Raw genomic sequence first — 24,069 nt, 5'->3', positions numbered from 1 at the left:
GCTGACATTCGCTGCAGACGGACAGCGGGGACAAAATTATGCTTAGAAAATTCTGCGTTTAGCTCCTCGAGCAGAATCAAGGCCAAGAACACTACACGTACATGCTGTGAAACAGCCCCAGGCTGGGGAGTTTACAATTGAAATAGCCACAGGCAAAACACGGTGTGTTATTGTTCACATATTACAGACGAGCAGCTGAGATACCAGGAGATCTTTTACTATCGGAGACTTGCGTCTCCTGAACCACAACCCTGTTGTGCGGTTCCACAATCCGTCCTGCCTCTGTGAACATCCTTCTATCTCAGTATGTCTCTAACGAGGCTCATACCTACCTCTTGCAGGGGATGAGAAGCAGGACTGAATTACTCCAATTTCTGTGCTGCCTTGGATAGTTCTACGTGATGCAGTTTGCAAGGTAAGTCCATCGAAAAGGTTACGGGTAAGTCCTTGTTCTGGCTCTGCCCTTATCAGCTGCTCAAGGTGTAAGACACGTGGAAGCAGTGCTATCAAAGCTCCCATGGAAATTAGTCTATTGATATCCATAGTTAATTGCAAGATGGGCCTTTTCCTGCAGTTCACCATCTCCTTTCAGTTACTGCATCACGCCGATTTGTTCATTCTTTTAATGTGCAATAGTGAAAGAAGCCTAAACCTGGAGGTGCTACCCACAGGTCTCAGATAATGACCTTTAAAGTGATTTACATTTTGAAATAATTTGGTGCTAGTGTGGAGATAAAACACTAAACCCGACTACTGTCAAAAAGTCAAATGGACTGAGCAAACTTCATTGTTCAAGCTGAGAAGCCTGGAAAAAAAAAATCTAAATAAGCTGAGCAGAATTAATTTAGAAGAAAATTATAGTCTTGATTCAAACCTCAATTACATTAGGTTTTATCCTAGATATGTCCTGGGAACACCTCCTGATGTGATGTGTTACTATCAAGACAGAAAAGGATGTTTTAAAAAAAAAAATCCTTGTATTCCTATAGTGTCAATTAAAAGAATATGAGATGAAAATAATTCCCATCCTGCTTAGAAGTTCACATAACATGACCAATAATCCTTTGCATGTTTTATTTTGAAAACAAAGCAGTCCAAAAGGAAGATTTTTTTTTAAGACTGTATTCCATGCAGATAATCCATAGTAAATACATTGCATTAAAAGACAGTTAAAGTGCCTTTAGTCCCCCAAATAGTCCAACTGTGCTGTAAATTCAAGTATGTGGAAAGTAGGCCTTTAGTTATTAAGAGATTATTTTTTGATCCAGGTCCTGCTCCCATCGATGTCAAAAATGGGGCGTTAGCCCCCAACTTCCATAGGAGCAGGACCAACCTCTCGTTGGTCTCTGATAAACCCTGTGCTGTGTTTTCCGAGCTGCCGAACGCAGACGGGTGGCCAAGGAGCAGGTACGTGATGTCATTTTCTGCCTGCTGACAGGCAGCTGCCTTACACCCCAACGACGCGCTCAGCAGTGGCCACAAACTGCCAGGGCACGGTGCTTGGAAAGACAAACGAGGAGCAGTAGCAGTTGCTTGTGTTTTGCATCCTCTTTTAACCAGCTGAGCAACGGACTGAACACTGAGCTAACAGCCCCAGCCCGTTTATAGCTATAAAATATACAGGTCAATATACACATGTACATTATGCAGTCTGCTTTGAAGCGAGCCCAGTCACTGGGTTCATCAGAATCCAGAGGAAAACTCAGGATGTGGCTAGAGAAGCCACACGATTAAAAGCAAAATCAAAACCTTTTTATGTTGTAGCCGCCATCATTATGTTCTTGCTTTGGCACTCAAGACTAGCAAGATTAACCGGCATCTTGAAGTCAGAGTTAGACAGATAAGAAAGGAGTATTGATCCTGATGCGTTTGACTTGGTGCAGCCAGCATTATACTTGCACCCAGACTTTCCTATTCTCCTCAAAATTAGAGCACTACTTGGTGGTGGTAAAGACATTTTTCTCTTTCTTCTAGGCATCAACTACATTACCGTTGGGCTTTCCGGAATTCAACAGAGAACCTCTTCCACTAGAAAGCCATGTGCAAAAGCTATTCGGAAAAGATTGCTCCCTGCTGACTCACGAGCTTCCCAGATGTGAACGTCAAGTGCCTAGAGCTAGACCTCACGTCGAAAGGTAGGACAGAATATTTTTTTCTCCTCCTTGAGACACAGCATCGAAGTGCCTTGCTTCTCCAGGCTGGGCAGTGGGAGATGCTGGTTGGATCCAAACCTTCAGCCCAGTGCACGCACATGACTATGGGCAGTAACTTCACCATCTACTCTACCACAAGGTCTTAGAGATGATGAATTGGAGCTGTTAACGCGCTACTTGACAGTACCCCAAACCATATTCCTCAATAGAAGGTAGACCAAGCATCTGTTAGGCAGTTACAGAATACAGAATAGCCTGGTGTGTTTTGTTTCTTTCCTTAAAGGGGGTGGGGGGGAAGCACCTTTTTGACCCAGGCACTCAGAACTTGGCATGTGCCCTGAAGTATAGGTGTTTTACATATCTCGGCCGTTTCTGTGCTGTGGCACTTGGATGTTGTTATTTTCCACCTGAGTATCTGATCCTCTTCTGAACCCTTTTAAGATCCTGGCTGCTGTAATGCACCAGTGATTTATACAGCTCAATTGCACTCTATTTAAAGTCTGTTTTCTCTTAAATTCGCAGCATTTTAGAACTCTCGGATGTTACCTAGCATTTGTAGGGGTTGTAGGGGAAGAGGAGTACCCAAAGTCTTGCTGTTATTGTGTATGCATGTTAAGAAAAACAGTAAAAACAAGGCCATTATTTGAAAAGAGTTAAATCCACAGAAAATTCCTTACCAGCTCATAACCATTTCAAAAGAGATCAGATCCGGGGCAAAAGCTAGATGACAGCATCCCTTTGAATTCTTTCTACTTCAGGGAAGCAGGGGAAAAAACAACCTTCAGTTGAAAGCTTTATTTGGGAATAAAGTTTCTCTTCAAAATATGTCTAAAGAGAGACTGTCTGGGCCATAACAACTTGGCACGACTCAGTCTGACTTACCCTGTTTGAGCATTTTGGTGCCTTTATGCCATAATAAGATGCAGCAAAAGTCTCCCTAGTGGCTATGTATGAGAAGGTATAATCTGGGGTCTAAATGCCACAAAGCATCCATATTTATCTTTAATGGCTATATAAATTCAGCAGATGAGAAGGAAAACATTAATTAGACAGACCCTGCCTTTGGCAGTAATCACCACCAGTGACAGCTGAACCAGCCAGTGGATAAAATATGCACCAAACATGATTATCAGAATAAATAACTGAGGATCAAGAGAAAATTAAAAAAAAAAAAAGGGGAAAAAAAAAAAAGCCCCATACAACCAACACCTTTTTTGGTGGGGGAAAGAAAAACTTTACCTTACACTGGACTTTGGACTCTCTCTTTTTTTATACAAGCTTTCCTCAGTTTAGGGCCCAGTCCTGCAGCTGGTGTCCGTGGAAGTAGGGTAGAGGATTTCTGCAGATTAGTCTTGAATTCTGGTTGCACAGAAGGAGTAGAAAACCCTGAGAGGTCTAGTGTTGAAGCCCTTAGTTAGGGACAGATTCTGGAATCACGATATACGTACAAATCCAGACCAGGGGCCTATCACAGACATAATAAAATAAAAAAATAGAAGAAGTTCCACTGACTTGAGTAGGCTCTAAAAACTGATGTTAACAAGGTGATTTCTAGATTTTTCAATTGTATCAAGGCATGTATGCCTTCACGCCTTATTTACGTGAAATGCCCATGAATGAGCTTGGATTTACGTCAGGATTTAGCCTGTGGGAGGACACTGCTTTCGCTAGTGCTCTGTCCCCATCCTCTTCCGTCAAAACCTACTCTGTTCCTGCTGGATTAGTGGCCGTGCCACGAGGACATATTTTGAAGGAATGTAAGATTTTTTTCACACTCTGTCTCCTTTGGGGTAAGGGTCATAGTAATTTAGCAAACTAATTAGATGCCAAAAAGTGCATCAGAGCCATTGGCTCACAAACATCCTGAAAGTGAATCCTCCACAGGGTTTTGCCCTTAGAATAGATCAGGTTTCCCTTTCTCTGGAGCAGGGTGTGGAAGCTGTTGCTTTGAAAGGAGAGGAAGGCAGGGAGTTGAAACCATGGTGGTGGAAGACCAACTGCAGGATGAAAAGACAAGGGCACGAGGCTTCTTGGCCGTGAAGACAAAATTAAATGTCACCCGCCCCAAAAGAAGGTGAAGGGCAGAGCGGAGAAAGGGACAGAGCTGGGGGAGAGGGGGGTGGGAGAGGGGAGCTGAGCCCTGGAGAGCCACCCTTACCTCTCCTGGGCCACCAACAGCACCTACCCCCAAACACCCAGCCTCTCCCTGGAGAGGGGCAGAGGCAACCAGCCCAACTTTCCTGAGTGCAAGCAGAGCCAGCGTGCAGCAAAAAGCATCTATTTTGCTGTCCCCAAGAGCCTGCTGCTTGAGGCAACCGTGTATTTTGCCTGTACCAAGATTTGCCCCCCCCTTTGCTGCCCCTGTTAAGACTCCTGGTGGAGGAGGGAAGACGTCAGCCACACATGGGGGGGGGAAACCCAACCACAAAACAAAAAACCCACGCCAAACCAAAGCTTTGACTGCACTTTTTTCTACCGCCACATCCAGGGCTTCGGTGCCGGGCTGCAGGCAAAGTCCAATGTCACAACTGACTGCCGCTGCTGCAGGCTCTGCTGTCCTGTGAGGAATCCAGGCGAGTCCCAGCCTCAATCGCCCTGACTCCTTTTCAAATGCTTCCCTTGGGTCTTTTTCCTCTACTTGCTGTTTCTTTTCCAAGAGGGGGAAAGACTTTGCAATAGAATAACAGAAGATTCCAACACTTGAGACATGGGAGGTTCAAGACGCAGGGCGAGAAGCGCTCAGCACTGTTCTGCTTCGACAAAGCCCTCCTTCTCCTGGCTGGCTGGCTCCACCTCCGAGTACGTTGCATGGTTGGTGTGATTTCGGAATTTCATGGCAGGCCAGTGATGTGGCCTTCGCTGTGGACAGAAACAAAGACCCATCAGAAGTTATGACAGAGCCTTTCACGCCAAGCCCGCAGGGAAAGTGGAAACTCGGTCCTGAAACAAAAACAATGCTGCCTTTGTGAAAGTTTGACTCTTTATTAATAAAAATAAATTTAAAAAAAATCACTTTGTGCTTATAAGAGTTCGTTACAATGCGTTGCTCTCACCGAGCTGACCCACTAATAAGGTTAAAATGGGGAGCGGGGAGGAAATGGAAATTTTAAGTGAAATCTCACATCAGCCTCAGAACAAGGGTGGCCTGTGCAGCCGAGGACGGCCACAGGCTTCCCGTGCAACCACATACACGTCAGCTCTGTCTCCTCTGTAGCTGCAAAACAGGGACAACTGCATTGCCCCTCCTCAGCCGGGTGAAGATCAATGCATCAGACATTGCCAAGCGCTCAGGTACTAAACTGGTAGAGGCCGTGAGATCGATGCTCTGAAGCCTGTCTCTGCAAACAGGACAGATGGAGGGAAGACAAGCGCTCTAGGAAAAAGCCAGTGAGTGATAAGGAAGGGCTGAGGGCTAAGTGTTGCTCACTCCCTCCGCAGCAACTCCTATGCCAGGATTCAGCCCACTTCTGACTGCCTCGGGATCCTACGCCAAGCGGTCTTCTGGCTTTTAACAGCAGATGGAGATTGTTGGACCCCCTAGCTTTCAGAGAATTAAAATCTTCCATTTAGAGCATTCACACCACCACTTACACAGTAGCTGATGGCATGACATCTATCAGTAAAGTCTGACAATTTTAGTCAACAAAATCCAGCTGGGCAATTCAAAAGGCAGCGATCTCAATTATGTCACAGCTCCAACTGAGCCCTCCAACCAGGCTGCATGTCGACTGCTCATGCAAGCAGGTGGAAGAGTCTAAAGTCGCATGGGGGAAAAAAAGGCAATGTGTGAAAGGGAGCGTGTGAAAGGGAGCAAAATAAAACAGCGTGGGAGGGAGAGAGCCTCAGTTTAAAACATCATCAGCTGGAGGTTGGGACTGTAGGACCGTGAAAAGAAACTTGGCTATGAACTCTATCAAAGTTCCTCTCTCCTCTTCTCTTTGCTCCCTGCTCTCCTCTAGAAGGCTAGGATTTGTGTTGATAGCAGAGGAAGATAAAACTGGCCAGGGATAAGGTTCTCCGCTCACCTCAATGAAGAACAGGGCAGCGTTGGAGGTGGGGTGGCTGTTGATGTAAATTCCAGCAAGGATAATAGCTGCAATGAGCAGCACAGCCAGAATGATCCCCACGATAGTACCTGTGTGAATCGGGGTGCCTGCTTTCTTGGAAGGAAGGCTGCTTCCCACACCTGCAAAAAAGGATTCAGTTGAGTCTTGAACTGTGCTGAGCCCTCGGTAAAAGAAAGGACAGAAAAGAAAAGCAAGGCAAGACCGTTCAGGGCTCTGCATGTACGACTGAGCAACTTAGCCCGCTACTGTCGGCCTCACCAAGAGGGGAAGATGCACCAGAGTGTTGTCTGAGCTCCAGCATCCCTTCCGGATGATAGCAGTAGCTGGTTTGAAAAATTAAACCACCACCATGCAGTAACCCCCCCCAATCCATATTCTTTATATATTGGCTGCTCACTCTGATAGAAAGCCATTAGCCATATGCCGAGTGGGGTCCTCAGCGTGCCTCCCCCCCAGCCCTCCCGCTTGCCCTCGGTCCTCGGCTATGAATATGCAATTGCACAGAGCTACAGAGGGTGTATGTGGCATATATTAACAGTGACATTACTAGCCATTTGGGGAGCAATTTGGCTGAAACTGGGAAGTTCATGCATTTCAAAGGCCCCGTGCCTGCAAAGGAACTGATCCTGCACCCCGTTCAGCCAGTTTAACTTCCCTGAGCTGCTTTCAGGTAAGAGGGATGGGCTCGTGGTTTGCATACTACTGCAGTTCTCGCAAAGAGGGCTCAGATCCTTCCCATACTCTGGAATTAGTAAGAGCACTACAGCAAGAGTTTGGTTCCCTGACCTTGGGGCCACCGAACAAACTCGGACTGAGAAAGGATTCATGGGAACAGCAATGAAAAAGGCAGAGCTGGGCTAAGGACACTTCTTAAATTTGGATTTTTACACTGCTCTGGCACAGCTGGGGAAATTCAAAAGAAAAAAGAAAAGACTTTGTGTCTGTGCAAAAACTGCAAAGAAAGGGAATTGCACAGAAAGAGAAAACTCGTCACCTTGGTTTGCACAGCAGGACTGAGCAGGAAAAGCAGACAAACAGCAGCAGGGTAAAACAGATTGGTCCTGACTCACTTTTCACTATCTGAAACGGTCTTTATCAGGGTTAGGACAGTAGCAGTCTTATCTTGATTACATCCTTCCAATCTCGGCTTCACCTGTCCACCCCGCTGACTGATCGCAACTCCCCGGTGCATTTGATTTCAGTGTAACATGTTTTCCCTTGGAACGACTGTGAGCAGGCAGAGAGAAGATTAAGGGCTTACCTTCGCTTCCTGCATACTGATTGAGCTTCGTGTCATCTAAAAGAAGAAAATAAAGGCAAAAAAAATGAAGTTAGGAGCCTTCTATGATATTCTGCATGCTTCCCACCTGCTTTCATTCCCCTGTAACAGGGCCCCTGACAACACACCTCTTGCACAGCATTTAGGTGGCCAGTGAGAGTTTTAAACCTCCGAGTTTGGTGGAAAAGGAAGGCACTTGGAAAACAGCAATAGTGAAAGGATGGGGCTCGTGGTTTGTCGTCTTCCTTCACAAAGGTGACACCTGGAGCACAAACATCTGAGGAAACCAGCCTTTAAATGTGCTCAGTGTGCAAGGCAGAACAGTACGTGAAGGCTGGATGGGGCCCCAGCCCTTGTGCGTGTCTATGCTCAGGCTGTGGCATTTGCAGCAAAACGTTGCTAATACATCCCGAATAAATCAACGGGATGTTACGCTGTAGTTGTCTTCCATGGGGGCCCAAAATCCAGCTCCCTTCTTCACCTCATTCTGGAAGAACCAGGGTATGTTGTACGAGGCTTTATGGCTTGACGGTCTCCCCATCACCACCCTCGCGAGTCCAGCTGAAATCCTGACCCGGAATTCTTACTGCTTGGCTGACACATTTGCTAGCTGCAGCGATGACACATGACCAGCGAGTCAGACGCGTTCAAACATCTCCGTGAGCAGAGCCAGCGAGCTGGGCTGGCCGGGGAGGATGCGGAGGGGTGGGTCCACCCCTTTGCTTTGCTTGTTCCTTTGCTGCGCTTCTCCAGATAAAGTTCGCTGCCTGATGCAGCTGGCTGTTTGTTTCCTTCCAAGATTACAAATTAACTTCATGCTTGACTATGTCACAGAAAGCCTCTTGTTCTTTTTCCAAGAATTGGCGATGAGTTGGAAAATAATCTCAGTGGTGGTGTTACACTCCCCCTTCCTTTAATTGCTCCTTTCAAAGTCAACCCTGTCAGCCAGGCGCTCCGTTCCTCCCCCCAACTCCTTCCCATTGCTGAAGGACAATTACTAATGTTCCTTTCTATTTATTCTAATTAGCAGTTTGCGTTAGGGACTATTAAGCAGCAAAATTGAAGTGATACCTGCCGCTAGGATCTGAGGAGCCAGCCTTGTGTTAATAGGATTATCAAGCTTCAGAACATGGGTGTCTCGAGGGAAACTCGGGTCCTTACGTGGAGCTTCCTGACTCTGGAACGAACACCGTTCCCGAGCAGAGGGCAATCGCAAGCCTGTGCTGTATTATTGCCAGTCCAAGAGCACTGGCAGCCCTGAGCCACCAGCCAGGACCCAGCTCATGAGCCCCTACATACAGCGTTAACCTCTGTTACGGTGCTGGGGAGTCTGTGCACCAGGGACTAGTTGCTTGTTGACCTTCACAAATCCGTAAAAAGGCTGCGATGCAACTGTAGAACTCTTCCCACCGGAGGGTTTCATCTCTGCCCTTACCACATCACTCCGAGTCTCACCTCTCAGGCTGCCCTTCCTTCTCCTTCCCGTTGCCTCCTGTACTCAACCCTGCCCTTGTGCTTCAAAGACGGGTTTGTTATTGTATTTATTTGGATATGAACTGGCTTTATGAGGCATCGGCGTGAAAGACCTCTCCAGGGCTAAAAGCGTCGAGGATGGGGTGTCCCCGCCACAGCCGCTCACCCCACCTGCCCCTACCTTCTGTAGTGAGGCTGTCAATGAAGAGCGAGGACGTGGAGGTGGTGACATCCTCATCCAGCGGTGAGAAAGAGCTGTCAGGAGGTGCCGAATAGCGGTCGCCTTCTGCTAAATCCTCGCAGGTCTTCTCATCTGACTGGAAAGAAAAAGAACAGCAGCTACGTTTCCTTGCTCTCTTCCAGCAAGAGTGCCAGGGAGCCAGTGGTGAGGACCGTGCTGCCCAGGCTCAGGGCTGCCGAGCCCTTGGGGTTCAAACGCTGGAGTGGAAGCGAGGGACATGGTCCAGAAGTGCCTGAAGTATGGGGGGGCATGACCTGGAGGTTGGAGAAGAGGAGGAAAAGTTTGGGAACCACCTAAGTAGGAAAATGACAATGATCTGGCAAGGTCCTACAGTCTGACCTTCTTGCATCACTGAATGACCTTACGTAGGTTCTGTGACCTCCTTTTCCTTCACTCAACCCTCTTGGTTAACAGGGAACAAAGATGAGTTTTCAGTGGGGAAAAAAAAACCAACAAAACAACAAAAAACCCCAAAGCAGAAACAGATGTTTCGTTAGAGCTGATCTTTCTGAGACAAAGAAACTAGTTCATCCAATGTGGAGATAATTGTGCTAACAAGAACAAAAAAAAAAATCACAAGGGCTAATTTCTTCATGCTTGAGAGTGAGTAAGAGTCATGCTTCAGAAAGTGAAGAAAAAAATATCCCAATGTACTCAAATTGCACCATTTGGTAACTTATGGAGGTCTCTGCTTTACTGAGCATCCAGTAAACAGAAACAAGACACCAGCAAGGCAAAGAGAGGTAACGCTGGATTAGATGGACCATCTTCTAACTATTCCAATAGAGCCATCCTCTGTTAAGTGGATCAGTGGTCCTGCTGTAATGGGAAAGGGATATCTAAAGGGATGTTCAGTCTGCTCCAGAACAGCTTGGGCCAAGTGGATTTTTTGAGATGGGATATGGCCATTGGTTTTCTTCTGTAGTTCAGCATCATTCCTAGCAGAGTACCTAAGAGAAGTGATTCTTCTCTCGGTCTCACCTTCTGGCCACAGCCGTAGGACAGCCACTCCTCACGGTATCGGTCAAAGCCGCTGGAACATCTGCGGAGAAAAGCAGCATTAACCTGTGGCAGAAGAATTCCTGAGAGATGCAGCAACAATAACGCTCACGTGCCCGCTCTACGTGGGTGCCATCACTAATGATTTCTAAGCTGCCTAAGAGTCCCAAACGCTGCCCCGATGGGTGCTGTGTACAGATATTTGGACAAACAAATATCTGAGGACTGGAAAGATTATATACAAGTTGGTCTCCAAAGACATGGGGTTTCCAGTGCAGCTGTGCTGGAAGGACCCAAATGTTCCTCTTCACAGAGGAGGAAAAGGGTCAACACCGCTTCTCCAAGGCAAACGGAGAAGCAGAGAAATAGGAAAAATATATAGACTGAGTTTGAATTTCCATTCCCTGGACTCTGTGCCAGGGCGAGGCCGTGATCTCCACGAGGGTTTTTGTTTCCAGCAACATCTGCACAGGAAAAACACATTAAAGAAATTACAGACGGCATCAGGAAAACACCAGCTAGAGAAATCTCTACTGAAACAGAGGGAATGAAATAGCACTCTGACTTTTGGGAAGTCTCTGGGGACTACCAAAATATGAATCAGGGGTTTAGCTCATACAAGCACTAATTTACCCAAGTACCAACCAGTGAAAGAGGAGAAGCCACAAAGAACTTCAGGTCTTGCTGAGTCACCGAGATCTTTGCTTAAAGTACAGTTCCTGTAGCGATTACGGGCTCAGCTAAAGCAAAAATACAAACTCCACTGTCCAGAAGAGAGCTAAGAGCACTCCGGGGTTAATTCGCTGAGCTGGACTCAGGATTTAAGTTCGAACCCTGGAAGCCACCCCACCAACTTCTTGGGAAAGATCGTGTTGGCTTTGCAAAACCCACCTGGTTGAAAGCCAACAAGATAGCGGTAGGCTTGCTCTAGCTTGCCATTTCCACCACGCTTGCCATTTGTACTTTCCGTTTGTAACCTAAGCCCTTCAGGACGGAGCTGCCGATACGCACTTACGGCTGTGGGGAGCATGGCTTTTAGCCAACACATCAAGAAGTCACCGTACTATAAGTGATAAGAGCAAACATCAGCAACAGCGACTTGGATTTTGGAATATTGATTTTGCAAACACCGTGAATTTGGAATAAGCAGAATGACAAAGTCCTTGAACCCTGGGGTTTCAGCCCAAACAAGATCTAGACTAAGCCACGGTATCCAGGCTTGGTTTTGCTACCAAAGCCACATCTGGTTTCACGCATCTCTCTCAGCTGCGAGAACATAATATTCTCTGATCTGAAGCCACCACTGAGCAACTGTCCTTGAAAAATTATGTTCTCCTGGCTCGGGTTGTATTCCAGCCCAGTGAAAGGCAGCGAATCAACGCTGATTTATAGGGTGGCTTTGCTGATGTCTCAGGATCTTTCCCTGTCCCAGCTGCCCTGCTCATACCTTGCTCAAAGTAAGGTATGAAAGAAAAGGGTGCAAGTCTTGAGCGCAGCGAGAGAAGGGCTACAGAAAGGAGGAGTGAAGGTGCCCTGCAAGCGATGCCGGGGCGAGCCGAGGCTGCCCTTGCAGGAGGCGGCTGGGGAAGGGGGCCAGCCAGCGTGCCTTCCTGGGAGAGCCGGGCACTTCCCAAGCGCGGCTGTCCCCGTGCCGCGTGCGAGGATCTGTGTTATTGGGTCCTCTCCCCTGCCACTAGCTCTAAATAAACATTTCAGCAAAATCTCATTAAGCTCTCTCATGCTCCGTATCGTGCTACTTGGGCTGAAGGAGAGCACGGAGCAGGACTGCTGCGAGGCTGGGACTGCAGCGGGGCCAGCCCTGACCCCCAAGTCCTGCGTTTACCCCCAAAAAAGCAGCAAGTGCCCCCCGCCCCCCCCGTGTCTCATCCCCGACAAAGAGGGCCTGTCCCCCGCGGCTGGGGGGCTGAGGAGCATCCCCGGCTCTGTGACCTACCTGCTCTCCTTCAGACTTGAGCATGTCCCAGCCTCCCCGCCCTGCACTTCTGTCTCAAATCACAGCCTGAGTCAGGACAAGTTCCCCCCCGTGTTTAATCTCACTGGCAAAAATGTGAGTCTCGCTCCTGGTCTCAACTTGTTCCAGCTGCTGCAGCAAAACATCAGGACCAAGAACCCCAGCCTCGGGACACGTCTCCTTTCAGTGGCTCGTAACTGGAGGTCAGCTCACTGCTTAACCATGCCTAGGAGACTACGAGAGCAGCACCCTACCCAAACCAAAAAGCAGCAAAGAAAAAACCCAACAAAGAAAAGGAAAATAATAATAAAAAACCAGCAACACTGATGCATCAGACCTGGAGTTGCACTTGCTCTCCCAGCTATAGAAACATTATCAAGAGAAGAGTGGGAAGGAAACGCATCCCAGCTACCTCTGCAGGACGTGACACCAGCTGCAGTTGAAGGTCAGCTCCGAGGTCACACACATTTCACAGCTCTCGTGCTGGAGACAAGCTGTAAAAGAGAGAGGAGAGACGTACCAGCGATACGCCAGCATGGCACGAGGGAGCACGTGCCGAAGGCTGGTGGCACGGGTAGAACCAGCATCGACAGAGTCTCTGGCCCAAAGTCTCTCTGCGACGGACCTGCAGGACCAGGCAGTGCCCTTCTAGCAGAGTGGACTCCCAGTCCATCTGTAAATCTCCTCCCACTCTGTTTAGCTGGGAATTAAAACACAGCTGAGACTTATGCCACTTTTAATTGTACAGAGGGTGTTTCTCGGAAGGAAAAGCAATGCAAACCATTTAACCCTCTGTTGCTACGTCCATACTAAGTAGTTCTGCAAGAATATCTCCACAGTGGAGAGGAGTAGCTGCTTGTAGAGTACATCTGCTTGCCACCCTGTCTAGAAAAGACGGCCAAGAGGTCTTGTCTGCAAAAAAACCCAAAGAAAATCAGCAGTTTTAACAAGCCCCTCGGGAGTCCCTGACAGCCCATGATGACAGAGCCGAGAGCTGATCTGGTGCTGGGAAATAGCATCACCAAGTGATGAAGGCACAACACCAGAGGTTCACGTCCTGCATCGGTGCACAGGGTCCTGAAAGGCAGCAGCATCCCCATCCCACCTGGGATGCCTGGCACACCTCCATCCTGACCCAGATGCTCCATCACTTCCCCATCCACGGGCTCCCTGTTCTGCCCCTCATGCTTGAGCAAACTCACCACTGCTGCCACCCAAGACGTGGGCTGCCCACGCCTTTCTGGTGGCCTCCAGTCCTGACCTCCTCTGCTCTCCCATCCAGAGCTTCTCCCCAGCTCCCTCCCACGTGGAGGCAGCGAGCAAGCAAGGACCTCTGGAGAGGAGGCAGAGGCTAACCCAGTTCATCCCCTTCTGACCTGAATGAGGCTAAAAATTTAACCCCCAGAAGAAAAAGTGGAGTCTAGGTCTCTCTAGCTCTGTGGCTCCTCTGAAGATACTGCTCTCAGCTACCCAGGCTGCTGGGGGAAAACAAAATAGCAAGTCTTGAGGAGAAAAAAATTATTGCAGAATTCTTATTTATGATCTGCTTTGCAGTAACCCTGCCTGCTGTTAAAATTGTCATAAAATACCCGGGGGAGACCGTTTAAATGCATAACCTTGGTATCTTCGTGACAGATTTACTCTCCGCTCTGTATTTACGGACTGCATGACAACTTTCCCTCGTGCGCATGTGTGTCCTTGGCTCCGAACACTAAAACCATATCTATTTAACAGGATCCTTAAGAAATTTCATCTGAGTGTGGAGGCGTAGAAAATGTCTTGTAGACAGACCTGAAGTGAACCGGTGCCCCGCAAAATTAGCTGCAGCTTACGGAGCAAAGAGAAGGAGTTTCAGTGGCTGGACAGGTGGGAAGAGCTCTCAGCGCAGGAAATAAGGAATCAAAGCAGCGGGGCCAGAGGGGATCTACTGGCGAGCAACAAGAGCCATCGACTCAGCTGCGCACAAGGACGGTGCTGGCAGGGCAGCACGGAGCGCAGCTTGGGACCATAGCACATCGCTCCCAGGGACACCGGGGCTGGCACCGCTGCTCCGGTCACTTAGTTCGGGAGTGCTGAGCAAACCAGGTAAGGTGTAATTGCCAGCAGATCCCTCCTTTATCAGCTTCCCCCATGCCAGCTGAGCTTTGCTGCATCCCAGGCTCCCGTCTCAGCTACGGCACAGCCAGCCTGGCACGCGTGTGGGATCTGCTGTTGGCTGAGGTTGACTCTGAGCTGATAAATACGGACAGGGCTGTACGTACGAGAGGTTCAGCGACAGCCACGCACAGACCTTCTCACAAAGGCAGAACGACTGGGGGACCCCAGCGCAGGGGCGAGCTGTACCCCGGCCGGTAGCACACCCTCTCTCCATGGCTCCGGGGCACAGCAGGATCCCGGCCGTCGGGTGACGGGTGGCAGCCGCACACCCCTCCAGCACACACTGAACCTGCCTCCTCCAGCCTTGGCTGTAAATAGGAGGCTGCTGTAGTGGCTGGGTGAAACCACGGGAGGGAAACACGCTCTGGGGCACCACGCCAGCCTGTCCGACTTACTGGGCAGCGGGGTGAACTCCACGGCTGACATGTTGGTGATCCTGCTGGTGTCCAGCTCCACGCGATGATATTCGTAGATGGTCCGACGGCGGGACTCTGAAACACGGAACCTTGGCTTTAGGCTGGGCACAAGCCCACCTTGCACGCCCTTCCCCATCCTGCAAAGGGGTTTACCCCACGCGGGAATCCCAGCATGTGCGGGGAAAAGCTTGTGGGGCTGCTGCTGACTCCCACTGAAAGGCAAAAGTGGCCCCAGGTCTTGGGGTCGTTCCTGCGGGAGAGGACAGTGTACGGCGGCTGTCAGGCTGCGGGAGAAGCAAGCCTGGGTGCTGGGAGGGAGGAGGGGTGTCAGGGCACAGACCTCTTCCCTGTTTTGCTAGGAGGAGCTTGGAGCTCTCTGTCCCCCTCTCCCTGACCAGAGACTCCCAAGATGGATGTGGTCCAGTCCTGCATCGCTCTAAACAAACACGAAGCTGCACAACACATTGCTCGTCAGTGACTCACGGGGCTGCGAGCCTCCCCCGTGCACAGCGCTCGCCCAGAGCTCTGCACCGCTCCCCGGGCCCCCACTCTGCAGCCGCCTTCCCCCCCAGAGCCTCCTCCTTCCCCCATCTCCCTCACCCCCTTCCGTCTCTTTCCCCTTCATCCCACGGGCCAGAGGGCTCTATCCTGGATTCAGGCTTCTCCCAAATTTTCTCCCAGCCTCTGACACTAATTGATGTGGTGACACCAGTCAAGATGCTCCTCCGGCTTGGTGCCCCTGCGAGGATAATCAAACCTGCCCTTCCAGCGCGGCCGCGGCTCCTCGCCGCTCCGCACCGCACTCGGAGCCCAGCAGATGAGCAGAACACGCTCCCCCCTCCGACCCCCCTCCTCGCCTTCCCTTCAAGCCTTGTTTCTTCACTTCATTAGGGTTTTTTGTGCCCGGTTCCCGCATTTCTTTTCCACCCGCTTCCCCTCACACCCCGGGGCAGGCAGGAGGGGCAGGCAGGGCTCAGCAAGCCCATGGGGACGGAGGGCACCAGCCCGGCGAGGGGCAGGCGGGCAGGGGAGGCACCATCCAGCCTGGCCGAGGTTTTTACACAAACTGTTGTAAACGGGTAATAAATGAGGGCCAGATGGCAGGCTCCATAAATAACAAGGAAAAGCAACCGCGCCGGCTGCAGCGCGGGGGGGCAGGAGCGAGGTTGTGCTCCTCGTGAGGAGAGGGGACGGGAGGGGCTGGAGGAGCCTTTTTGGCGAGCTCACCCCATGCCTGCAGCTCACGGCACACGTGGAATAAGCATGCGGACATGCATGTAGCCTGCCGACACAGGTGCCCAGCCCTGCCCGCAGCAGCCATGCAGCACCCGTGCCATGCTATGCATTCAAGGACAGTCCAGAGCAGCAGCGGCGCAGCTTTTAGGCTCCCCTAAATGCCCACGCCTATAGGAACGAGGCACCCAGCACCCCCCAAGCCTTTCGTCCATCTGCAGTCTTGTTTGCAACTGTTCTTCCCCTCCTCCTCATCAGCTGGAAACCAGGGAAGCGATAGCTTGGCTGCCTACAGCGATTCTGCACAGACTGGGCGAGAAGCGCGAAGCCCTTTGCCTGCAGCACGTCGCCAAAGCACACGGCGTTCGCGGGCTGGGGCCACCCTGACCCGCGGGGCCACCCAGGCACGAGGCTGCGCGATGGTCTTGGCCATGGAGAGATGCACCCCGAGAGAGACACACCCCATGAAAGGTGCATCTGGGGGCATAGGAGATGAGGGGTACCCGTGCAGCCGAGCCCCACACGCCTCCTCCCGCGCTCCCCGCTGTGAATCCAAGCAGCGCATCCTCGTGTCTTGAAGTGTCCAAAGACAAGGACGTCTCATCTTTCCTTCCCCATCTGCCCCCTCTCCCAGCCGCGATGCCAGGGGAGCCGTGGCATCCCCCAGGGAGGGGTCAGCCTGCCCCAGCCGCCGCCTCCCCCAATTCCCCAAGTGCAGCGACTCACCAGGCACGTCGGGAGATGGGTTGAGGATCATGAAGGCATCGGAGAGGCCAGCTTTCACGGGGTGCTGGGTGGCACTGATCTGTAGGACCGGCACGGGGATCTGCAGCCGGGGAGAGAGGGCATGATGGACCCCAGCCCTGCCCCGGGCTCCTGGTGCTGCTGCCGAGGTCTCCAGCGCTTCGGTGGCACTGGGAATGCCCAGACTCAGCGTGTGGACAGTTACAATATCAAATCTCCTCCCAGACCCACAGGGATCCCCCGCAGGGACCCTCCTGCCGCGCCTTCCCCAGCAGAAACATCTCTCACCTCCTTGTACCCAAAGACGATCCTCCCGGTGCTGTGCAGGGCTGCCTGGAAGGTGAAGCTGCCCATGTCCTCCTTGCCCTGAAGATAGACCTTGTCCCACTGCACCACAAAAACCGTCCCTGGGGGAGAGACCAGAGCGGATCAGTCCTCTCGTCTCTCCTCGCCCCACATCTCGACAGCCTGACTGGTCCTGTTGGTGAAGCCCTGAGTCACCTCATCCCCAACCTCCGGCACTTTGCTCTGAGCAGACCCACGAACAAGCCCCTGCCAAACACCCCGGCCGCCCCTACCCAAAGCCCCCGCTGGCGCTGAACAGCCCCTGCTGCCCTGGGCTCCCCTTCCCCACACCCTCACCTGGCTCCGGCCCCTCTACCTGCTCCAGAGAGCTGAGCTTTGCCCAGTTTTAGGAGGAAGGAGCGGGCAGCCGGGCTGCCTGCCGCTCTGCACCTACGGCAGCCGCTGCGGCTTGCATGGGGGGCGGCCGGAGCAGGGCTCACCGTTGTCCAAGTACTGGACGGTGGAGTTGCGGGAGTAGCTGGGGTTGAAGTTGGCCATGAGCGGTGCGACGTACTGCGTGGCCGTGAGCATCCGGTGGATGACGTCCCCCATGAAGATAAAACCTGAGCGAGCAGAGGAGGGTGAAGGAGCGCACGCTCCCCTCCACCGCCCCGGGACGCTCCCTCCCTCTTTCTGACCTCCCACCACCCTGCCCTGGCTCACCCACCACTTTTTTACCGGCAGCATCCCCTCCCAGGTTTCCTCCAAGCCTGTGCGACCCCCCTGCATCCCCTGCAGCTCCTCAACTGCTGCAGAACCCGAGGCACCAGCAGCCCCCGACTCCCTGAGCGCCAGCAGCAGCGCAGGGGTTAGACTTGGGGAGGAGGGAGAAAGCTAGAAGGGCTGCAGCCCCTTCTCTGTCTGAGCTCCCTGGGGCTCTGGGACGTGGGGTGAGGTTAGAGCCAGCCCCAGAGCCATGTCCAGCCCTCCCACCATGGGAACGCCAGCCGACCGCGAACACCCCGTCCCCTCCCGACTCACCGCCGGTCGCTATCGTGACCTGCCGCAGGAGGTGGCCGTAGAAGGGGAAGTCAAAGGAGAGGACGATTCTCTGCGGGAGGGAGACGGGGTGAGAACCGCGCTCAGCCCTTGGGAAAACGCCTGCTGGGGATGCCGGGGGACGGGTCCGTCACCGGGACCGGCTCTGCCCTGGCTTGGAGCAAGCTCGTGGGGCCAGTGCATGGAGGGGTGGGAGAGGGTTGGGAGTGGGGGTCCTGCGGGTGCCCGGTCCCCCCCGGCTCATCCCCTTCAGCCCTGGAGTGGGACCGGGGGAGACCAAACGCTTCCCAAGCCTTGGTCTCCACCAGGCTGTCACGGGGACGTGGAGGGGCTGCTGCTGCCCCGGGCGAGGTGCCACCGTCGGGAAATCCCTGCTGGGAGAGGAGACCCGGGGGACACCCCCGGCTGCAGAACAGCCCCGCGGGCTCACCGAGGCTTGCCGGTGCGTGTTGGAGAGGATCCCGTGGATCTTCACTTGGCTCCTGTTGGCCGCTGCCATGTCGACCCACAGCCCCCTCAGGCGGGCGTCCCCCGGCCCGTAGATCCGCGACACGTAGTAGCTGTGGTTGTCCTCCTGCAGCCGGAGAGGGACAAGGGGGTGACAGGGGACAGCGTTACCCAGCTTGCTGCGTGGGGATGCAAACCCGCAAGCATGGCTCAGGGCAGTTGGGCTGGCCAGTGGGAGCCCGACCCCCGTCTCGGCACAAAGCAGCGATAAAAGCAGCACAGAAAAACCCCGTGCGAAGCCGGCAAAGGATGCCGAGCAGTTGGAGAAGGTGCAGAGAAGACCCACAGGACCGACGGAGCGCAGAGAGGACGGGCTGGCTGGCGAGAGAGAGACGTGACTCACGAGAGACTTCAGCGAAGCAGATGCAACCTTCCCGGGAAGAAAATATCCTGCTCTAGAGCCAGGCGCTGGAAGTTACGGCTAAAGTGACCGCTAGAAGTGAAGCAAACAACTGGAGACATGGAAGCCCAGAGGAAATGATTAACCTTGGAACAGGCAGCTCGGGGAAGGCGGCCGAGCCACCACGCCGGCTGAGCAGGAGCGAGGGGCTGAGGACAGGGAACGTGGCGGGGGAGCGGGGCACGGGCTGCTCTCCTGGCTAACATCCCCGGAGCGCGGGATGGGGCATGGCTCTGCGCGACTGATCGGATCCCCCCTTGCTATTCTCACCCAGAGCAAGGAGAGGGACCCCGGGCATCCCCTGCCCCAGCCTCCCCAAGCCACCAGCAGCACCCTCAGGCTCCCCGAGAAGACCGGAGCACGAACCACGCGGCAGCTCTGCCAAGAGCCACCTCAAACTGGTCAGGGACCTGCCGAAGGACGCGCATCCCAGCCAGGGACCTGCACGTGCAGCTCTGTGGCAGCTCCTCGGGGACACCGGCAGAGCGAGTGATTTCTCGGGGTGCAGCCACAGCCGGTGCCTTGGCCACGCCGGCCCCACCGTGCCTCTCCGACGGGCTCCGGCGTGCGGCCGGCCGGGGACCCAGCTGGGAGCCGTCGCCTGTCAGGGGAGGCCGGCTCACGCCACGGGGGAGGACGGGAAGCATCTTAATTTTCCTTGGGAAAGCGCTGCTCCACTGCTCCGTGCCAGCGCCTGGCGTGCCGCCACGCTCACCGCTCATCCCCGTCTGCTGCGCTTCTGCCGCTCAGCCCCTTATGACCCCCGGCCCCCCTCGCCCCCAGCATCTTCCCCCCGACCCTCTGCCCCGGCTGACCCCAGGACCTGCTCCCAGACCTGCTCCCTGCACACACGCCCGGGCACTGGAGGCAAGGAAGGACGCACCAGCCCAGGATTTAACAGGTTGGAGGGGGTAACAAAAAAAGAAGTCAAAGCCCTCCGCTTTGAACAGCCCCGTGCTGTTCCCCAGAGAGCTACCGCAGGGCTGCGGGAGTCATAAGGACTAAAATGCTACGAGAAAAATCCCGCAACGTGTATTTTTTTTCTGCTTCAGCAAAGTTCAGGGAGAGCTGCTGCACTCCTCTGCCTCCCGCCTAAGCCCCATCTCCAGGGAAAGCTTTCCTGGCTCTTCCCTACAGCAGTTAGAGCCCCTTCTCTCTGCCGGAGCTTGGAGGGACTGAGGCAGCCCAGAGAGTCCTCCCTTCCCTACCGGTGGGGAAACTGAGGCACAGGGCAGGCTGTGTCAGTACCTGCTGCATCCCAGCACACACCGCCCGTGCAAAGGCTTTGGAAGCTCCCCAGGACGCAGGGACAGCCCAGCGCTGGGTGACAAGTGACAAAACCTCCCGTGCCCTCAACCTCCCCGCGGCGTCCCAATGTGTTCCCAATAAACGGGGGGGGGGAATAAGCAGGGCCGGGAGCGCGGAGGAGCTGGCTGCCGAGCTCCTGACCTCATCGCTGACTCATTAGGATGTCCTAAGCCGTCACCTTGCTTTGGTTACAGCAGGAATTAAGAGAGGGGATGCGTTGGACACACGAACAAGCGGGGGAGCGCAACTGCCGTGGGGCAGAGCTCGGGGAGGGATGGCAGCGCTGCCCGGCGTCACACCCCTCTTCATCCTTTGGGTCCAGAGCAGCCCCCCTGCACCCCAAACCTGGAACATTTTGAGGAGAGGGAGGGGAAAGCCCTCCAGACCCCGGGCTGGCACCTCCCGAGGCAGGATCAGACCTTCTGCAGGGTCGGACATGGCTAGATGCAGTGACACGCGGGGAAGCAGCATCCCTGACCTCGAACATAGCCCCGCTCTCGGGGGGGAGGCTCCTTGCCCCCCAACAGCGCCGAGCCCCAGGAAATCACTGCCTTTTCCTCCCGGGAACCACAAGCGCCATCACACCCTCCCTGTGGCTCCCCGGCATCTCCAAATGCCATGGTGGCCTTTGGTGGTTTTGGGCTGGTTTGGGGTTTTTTTTAAACACTTCCACATCAGGGACTTTTCTGGCCCCTCTCTGCCCCCGAGGGTCAAGGAGCAAAGCCAAGCTGGAGCTCGAGCAGAGTGGAAACTGCCACAGCTATTTCTCCCCTGCGCACCACGCCACGAAGGCAGTAATTCCACCAAATCCACAACCAGCTGCCGGCAAAAACACCAGGACGAGTCACCACGGCCAGCGTGTCCTCCACCAGAAACCACCCTCGGCCACGCCACGCCACGCCACGCCACGCCACGCCTCCCATCCCATCCCATCCCATCGACCTCAGAGCTAAGCAAACTCCCCCAGCTGCCAAGGGACCCACAGCCCCGCCACAAATAACCAGGAGCTAATTGAGGGCGGGTAATTAGGCACAGCCGGGATGTGAGAACCAAGTGAGATCTCCCAGGAGGTGATACTGCTGCTACAGGAGTTCGTTAGCAGTGGTGCAGGCTGCTGCTTTCCCCAGCCAGAGACCCCCCCCTTCCCGCACAGCCCCCTCGTCCCGGCATGGCCTTGAGCCCGCTCGGCCCCGATAACCTCGGCAGCATCGTCCCCGCTGCACGCGTGGCATCGCGGCAAGCGAAGCATCCCCGGCTTTTCAGGGGTGGCCCTGGTGCACCCCCGGGACCTGGCAGGGCTCATGGGCAGGGATGGCCGCAGGGCTCGGAGCAATCCCCAGGGCACGGCTGCCTCTGCGTTGGGCTGTAATTACCCTCTGGGCTGCCAGGATCCGGCCCCACACACTAAACCAGAGCCAGCGTCCCCACCAGCTCCCTGCCCAGCCTGGAAATAGCTCTCGGCGGTCAGGCGCTGGCCGGATCCTGCCTTGGGGCAGGCGGAGGGCGGCCGGCAGCAGTGGTGGGGGCCCCGACTCACCACGATCCGCGTCTCGTTGGCCGGCAGCGTGTCGATGGCCAGGCTGCCCCCCACCAGGTCCTGGCTGATGTGGGTCCCCTCGGTCCCCGGCGAGGCCTCCCGAGCTCTCCGCAGCCCTTCGCCCACCACTGGGCTCCTGGGGGGGCGTCCTGGGGGGGGGCGCGGGGATGGGTCAGTGGGGTCCCACACTGGGGGGGCACCCGCCTGCGGGCTGGGATCAGCCCTCTCCCCCAGCGAGGCAGCTTCTGCTTAGATGACATGAGTTTGGGAGGGGTCTCAGCCCTGATAAGCAGCATCGCCACCACAATGACGGAGACGCAGGAAAGGGCTTCTTGGGTCAGGGACAGCCATGGGGTGCAGGGATGGGTGACAGACACCCACGGCCAGGGGAGGAGAGCTGGGATGGAGGGGAGAAAGGAGGCAGAACACCTACACCCCCCCATCTCGGCGTGCACCCCACACACGCTAGCGCACGGGGAGGAGTGCCAGGCCCCAGGGATGGGGAAGATGTGGCTTCAGCAACGGGGCACCGGTGTGGCTGCGTCCTCGATGTCCCCAGCTGTCAGTGCCCTCCTCTGGGCTGGTTTGGGGTCCAGGTGCCGGGGCAAACTCCGAGCATCCATCTCCAAAAGAAATGTGTCCCCCATCCCCTCCTGCTGCGTCTCTCCCTGCCCGGCTCCAGCCCCAGGAGGGAGCGGAGGCCGGAAACTCGGCACAGCACTGGGAGGGGGATGAAAAAGCCATTTGGGACCAAATCTGCAGAGATTCAGGAGATTTCCTGGCAGCTCCGCACGGGCGGAGGCGGTGCGGACGGTACACGCTCGCCCACGGGCAGGGACAGAGCCAGGACGTCTGTCCCCAGCGAGTGGGACAGCAACAACACCCGGTGGGGCGGCGGGCTGCTCCCCTCGCCCTTGGGAGAGGGCTCCCGCCTCCGGCCCGGGGTCCCCTGGGGAGCGGGAGCTAATTGCTGCCTGATGAGCTCCTGGTCCCCTCCTGAGCTGTCCCGTGGGGCTGGTTTCTGTCCCCAGCGCCTCCGGGAGGGGAAACTGAGGCAGGGGGGAGCAGGGCTGAGCTGGCAGGAGCAGGAGGGGTGTACCCCATCGCCGACGGATGGGGAACGGGGGTCCGCAGTTGGGGGTCACACTTGCCTTCCCGGGGGGCACTGGGGGCCCCGGCCCCTCGCCGCTGCTGGGAGGTCTGAGGTGCCCCCCGGGAGCAGAGCCTGTCCCGCAGGCAGGGCTCTAACGAAGCCCCAGGGAGGCTCCGGCGTCCGCCCCAAAATCTCACCGGGCAGCTGCGCCCACAGCCAGGCCAGCACCAGCCAGGCCCCGGGGCGCCACGGGTGGGGGAATCCTGGGTGGGGGCACCCCGGCAGCGGGGCTGCAGCCCCACTCCGCCCCGGGGCTGCCCCGCACGGCTGGGGGGGGGTCCGGGCACCCCACGGTGCCAGCGCCTTCGCTGCAGAGATGCTGGGGCAGGGGGGGATGTGGGGCGGGGAGGGGGACCCCACGGCAGGTCCCACGCCGCGGGTGGCCGCTGTGGGTGCAGCCGGTTGTGGGGTGCAGCAGGACACGCACCTGCGAGCCCAGGGGGGCACGAAGACACCCCCACAGCGCGGCAGCAGAGGGGCGCGCAGGCGGCCCGGGCGGGGCGCGACGCCTCCCGCAGCCCACGGCCACGCGGGACCGCGGACACGGCAACCCCCGGCGGGGCCGGGGCGGGCGCAGCGGCCCCCCGGGCCCGTGCACGGCGCTGCGCACCCGGGGCCCCCCTGGACCCGCACTCCCGGACCCCCCCCCCCCCGAGCTCGCCCGCCGCCCCCCGGCCCCCCTACCTGCGCCCCGCGGGCCCGCCGCGCCCAGCGCCCCGCGCAGCAGGCAGAGCAGGATCAGGCCCCCCCAGCGCATGGTGGGGGCGGCGGGCCCCGCTCGGCCCCGGCTCTGCTGGGGGGGGCTCAGCGCCCCGCCATGGGCCGGCACCCCCGGGGAGCCGCGCACGGAGCCGGAGCCGGAGCCGGAGCCGGAGCCCGGGCAGGAGCCGGGGGCGGGGCCGGGGGTGGGGCCGGGGGTGGGGCCGGGGTGGGGCCGCGGGGTGGGGCCGGGGGTGGGGCCGGGGGGGTGGGGCCGGGGTGGGGCCGGACGGGGACGGCGCCGGGGGTGCAGCGGGGCCGGCGGCAGGACCCCCCCGCGTCCCGGGCAGGGCTGGCGGCCGCCCCGAGCCTGCCCCCCCCCGCCCC

At 55.6% G+C, this 24,069-nt stretch overlaps 1 protein-coding gene across 1 annotated transcript; it reads right to left on the bottom strand.

Annotated features, from left to right (window-relative positions):
- Nucleotides 1-4,726: 4,726 nt before the first annotated feature.
- PLXDC1 (plexin domain containing 1) lies at nucleotides 4,727-23,740 on the bottom strand. Its single transcript, XM_059830341.1, has 14 exons — nucleotides 23,668-23,740; nucleotides 21,831-21,946; nucleotides 18,509-18,652; nucleotides 18,061-18,130; nucleotides 17,520-17,642; nucleotides 17,023-17,141; nucleotides 16,717-16,816; nucleotides 14,737-14,832; nucleotides 12,597-12,678; nucleotides 10,195-10,255; nucleotides 9,139-9,289; nucleotides 7,482-7,517; nucleotides 6,179-6,339; nucleotides 4,727-5,012 (listed from the first exon to the last, which is right to left on the bottom strand). The coding sequence occupies exons 1-14, from the start codon at nucleotides 23,738-23,740 to the stop codon at nucleotides 4,893-4,895; spliced, it is 1,452 nt and encodes a 483-aa protein (XP_059686324.1). The 3' UTR covers nucleotides 4,727-4,892.
- Nucleotides 23,741-24,069: the final 329 nt, after the last annotated feature.

Source organism: Gavia stellata, chromosome 28 (assembly GCF_030936135.1).
Source record: "Gavia stellata isolate bGavSte3 chromosome 28, bGavSte3.hap2, whole genome shotgun sequence".
Classification (NCBI taxonomy): domain Eukaryota; kingdom Metazoa; phylum Chordata; class Aves; order Gaviiformes; family Gaviidae; genus Gavia; species Gavia stellata.
This window is presented reverse-complemented; position numbering and strand designations above follow the sequence as displayed.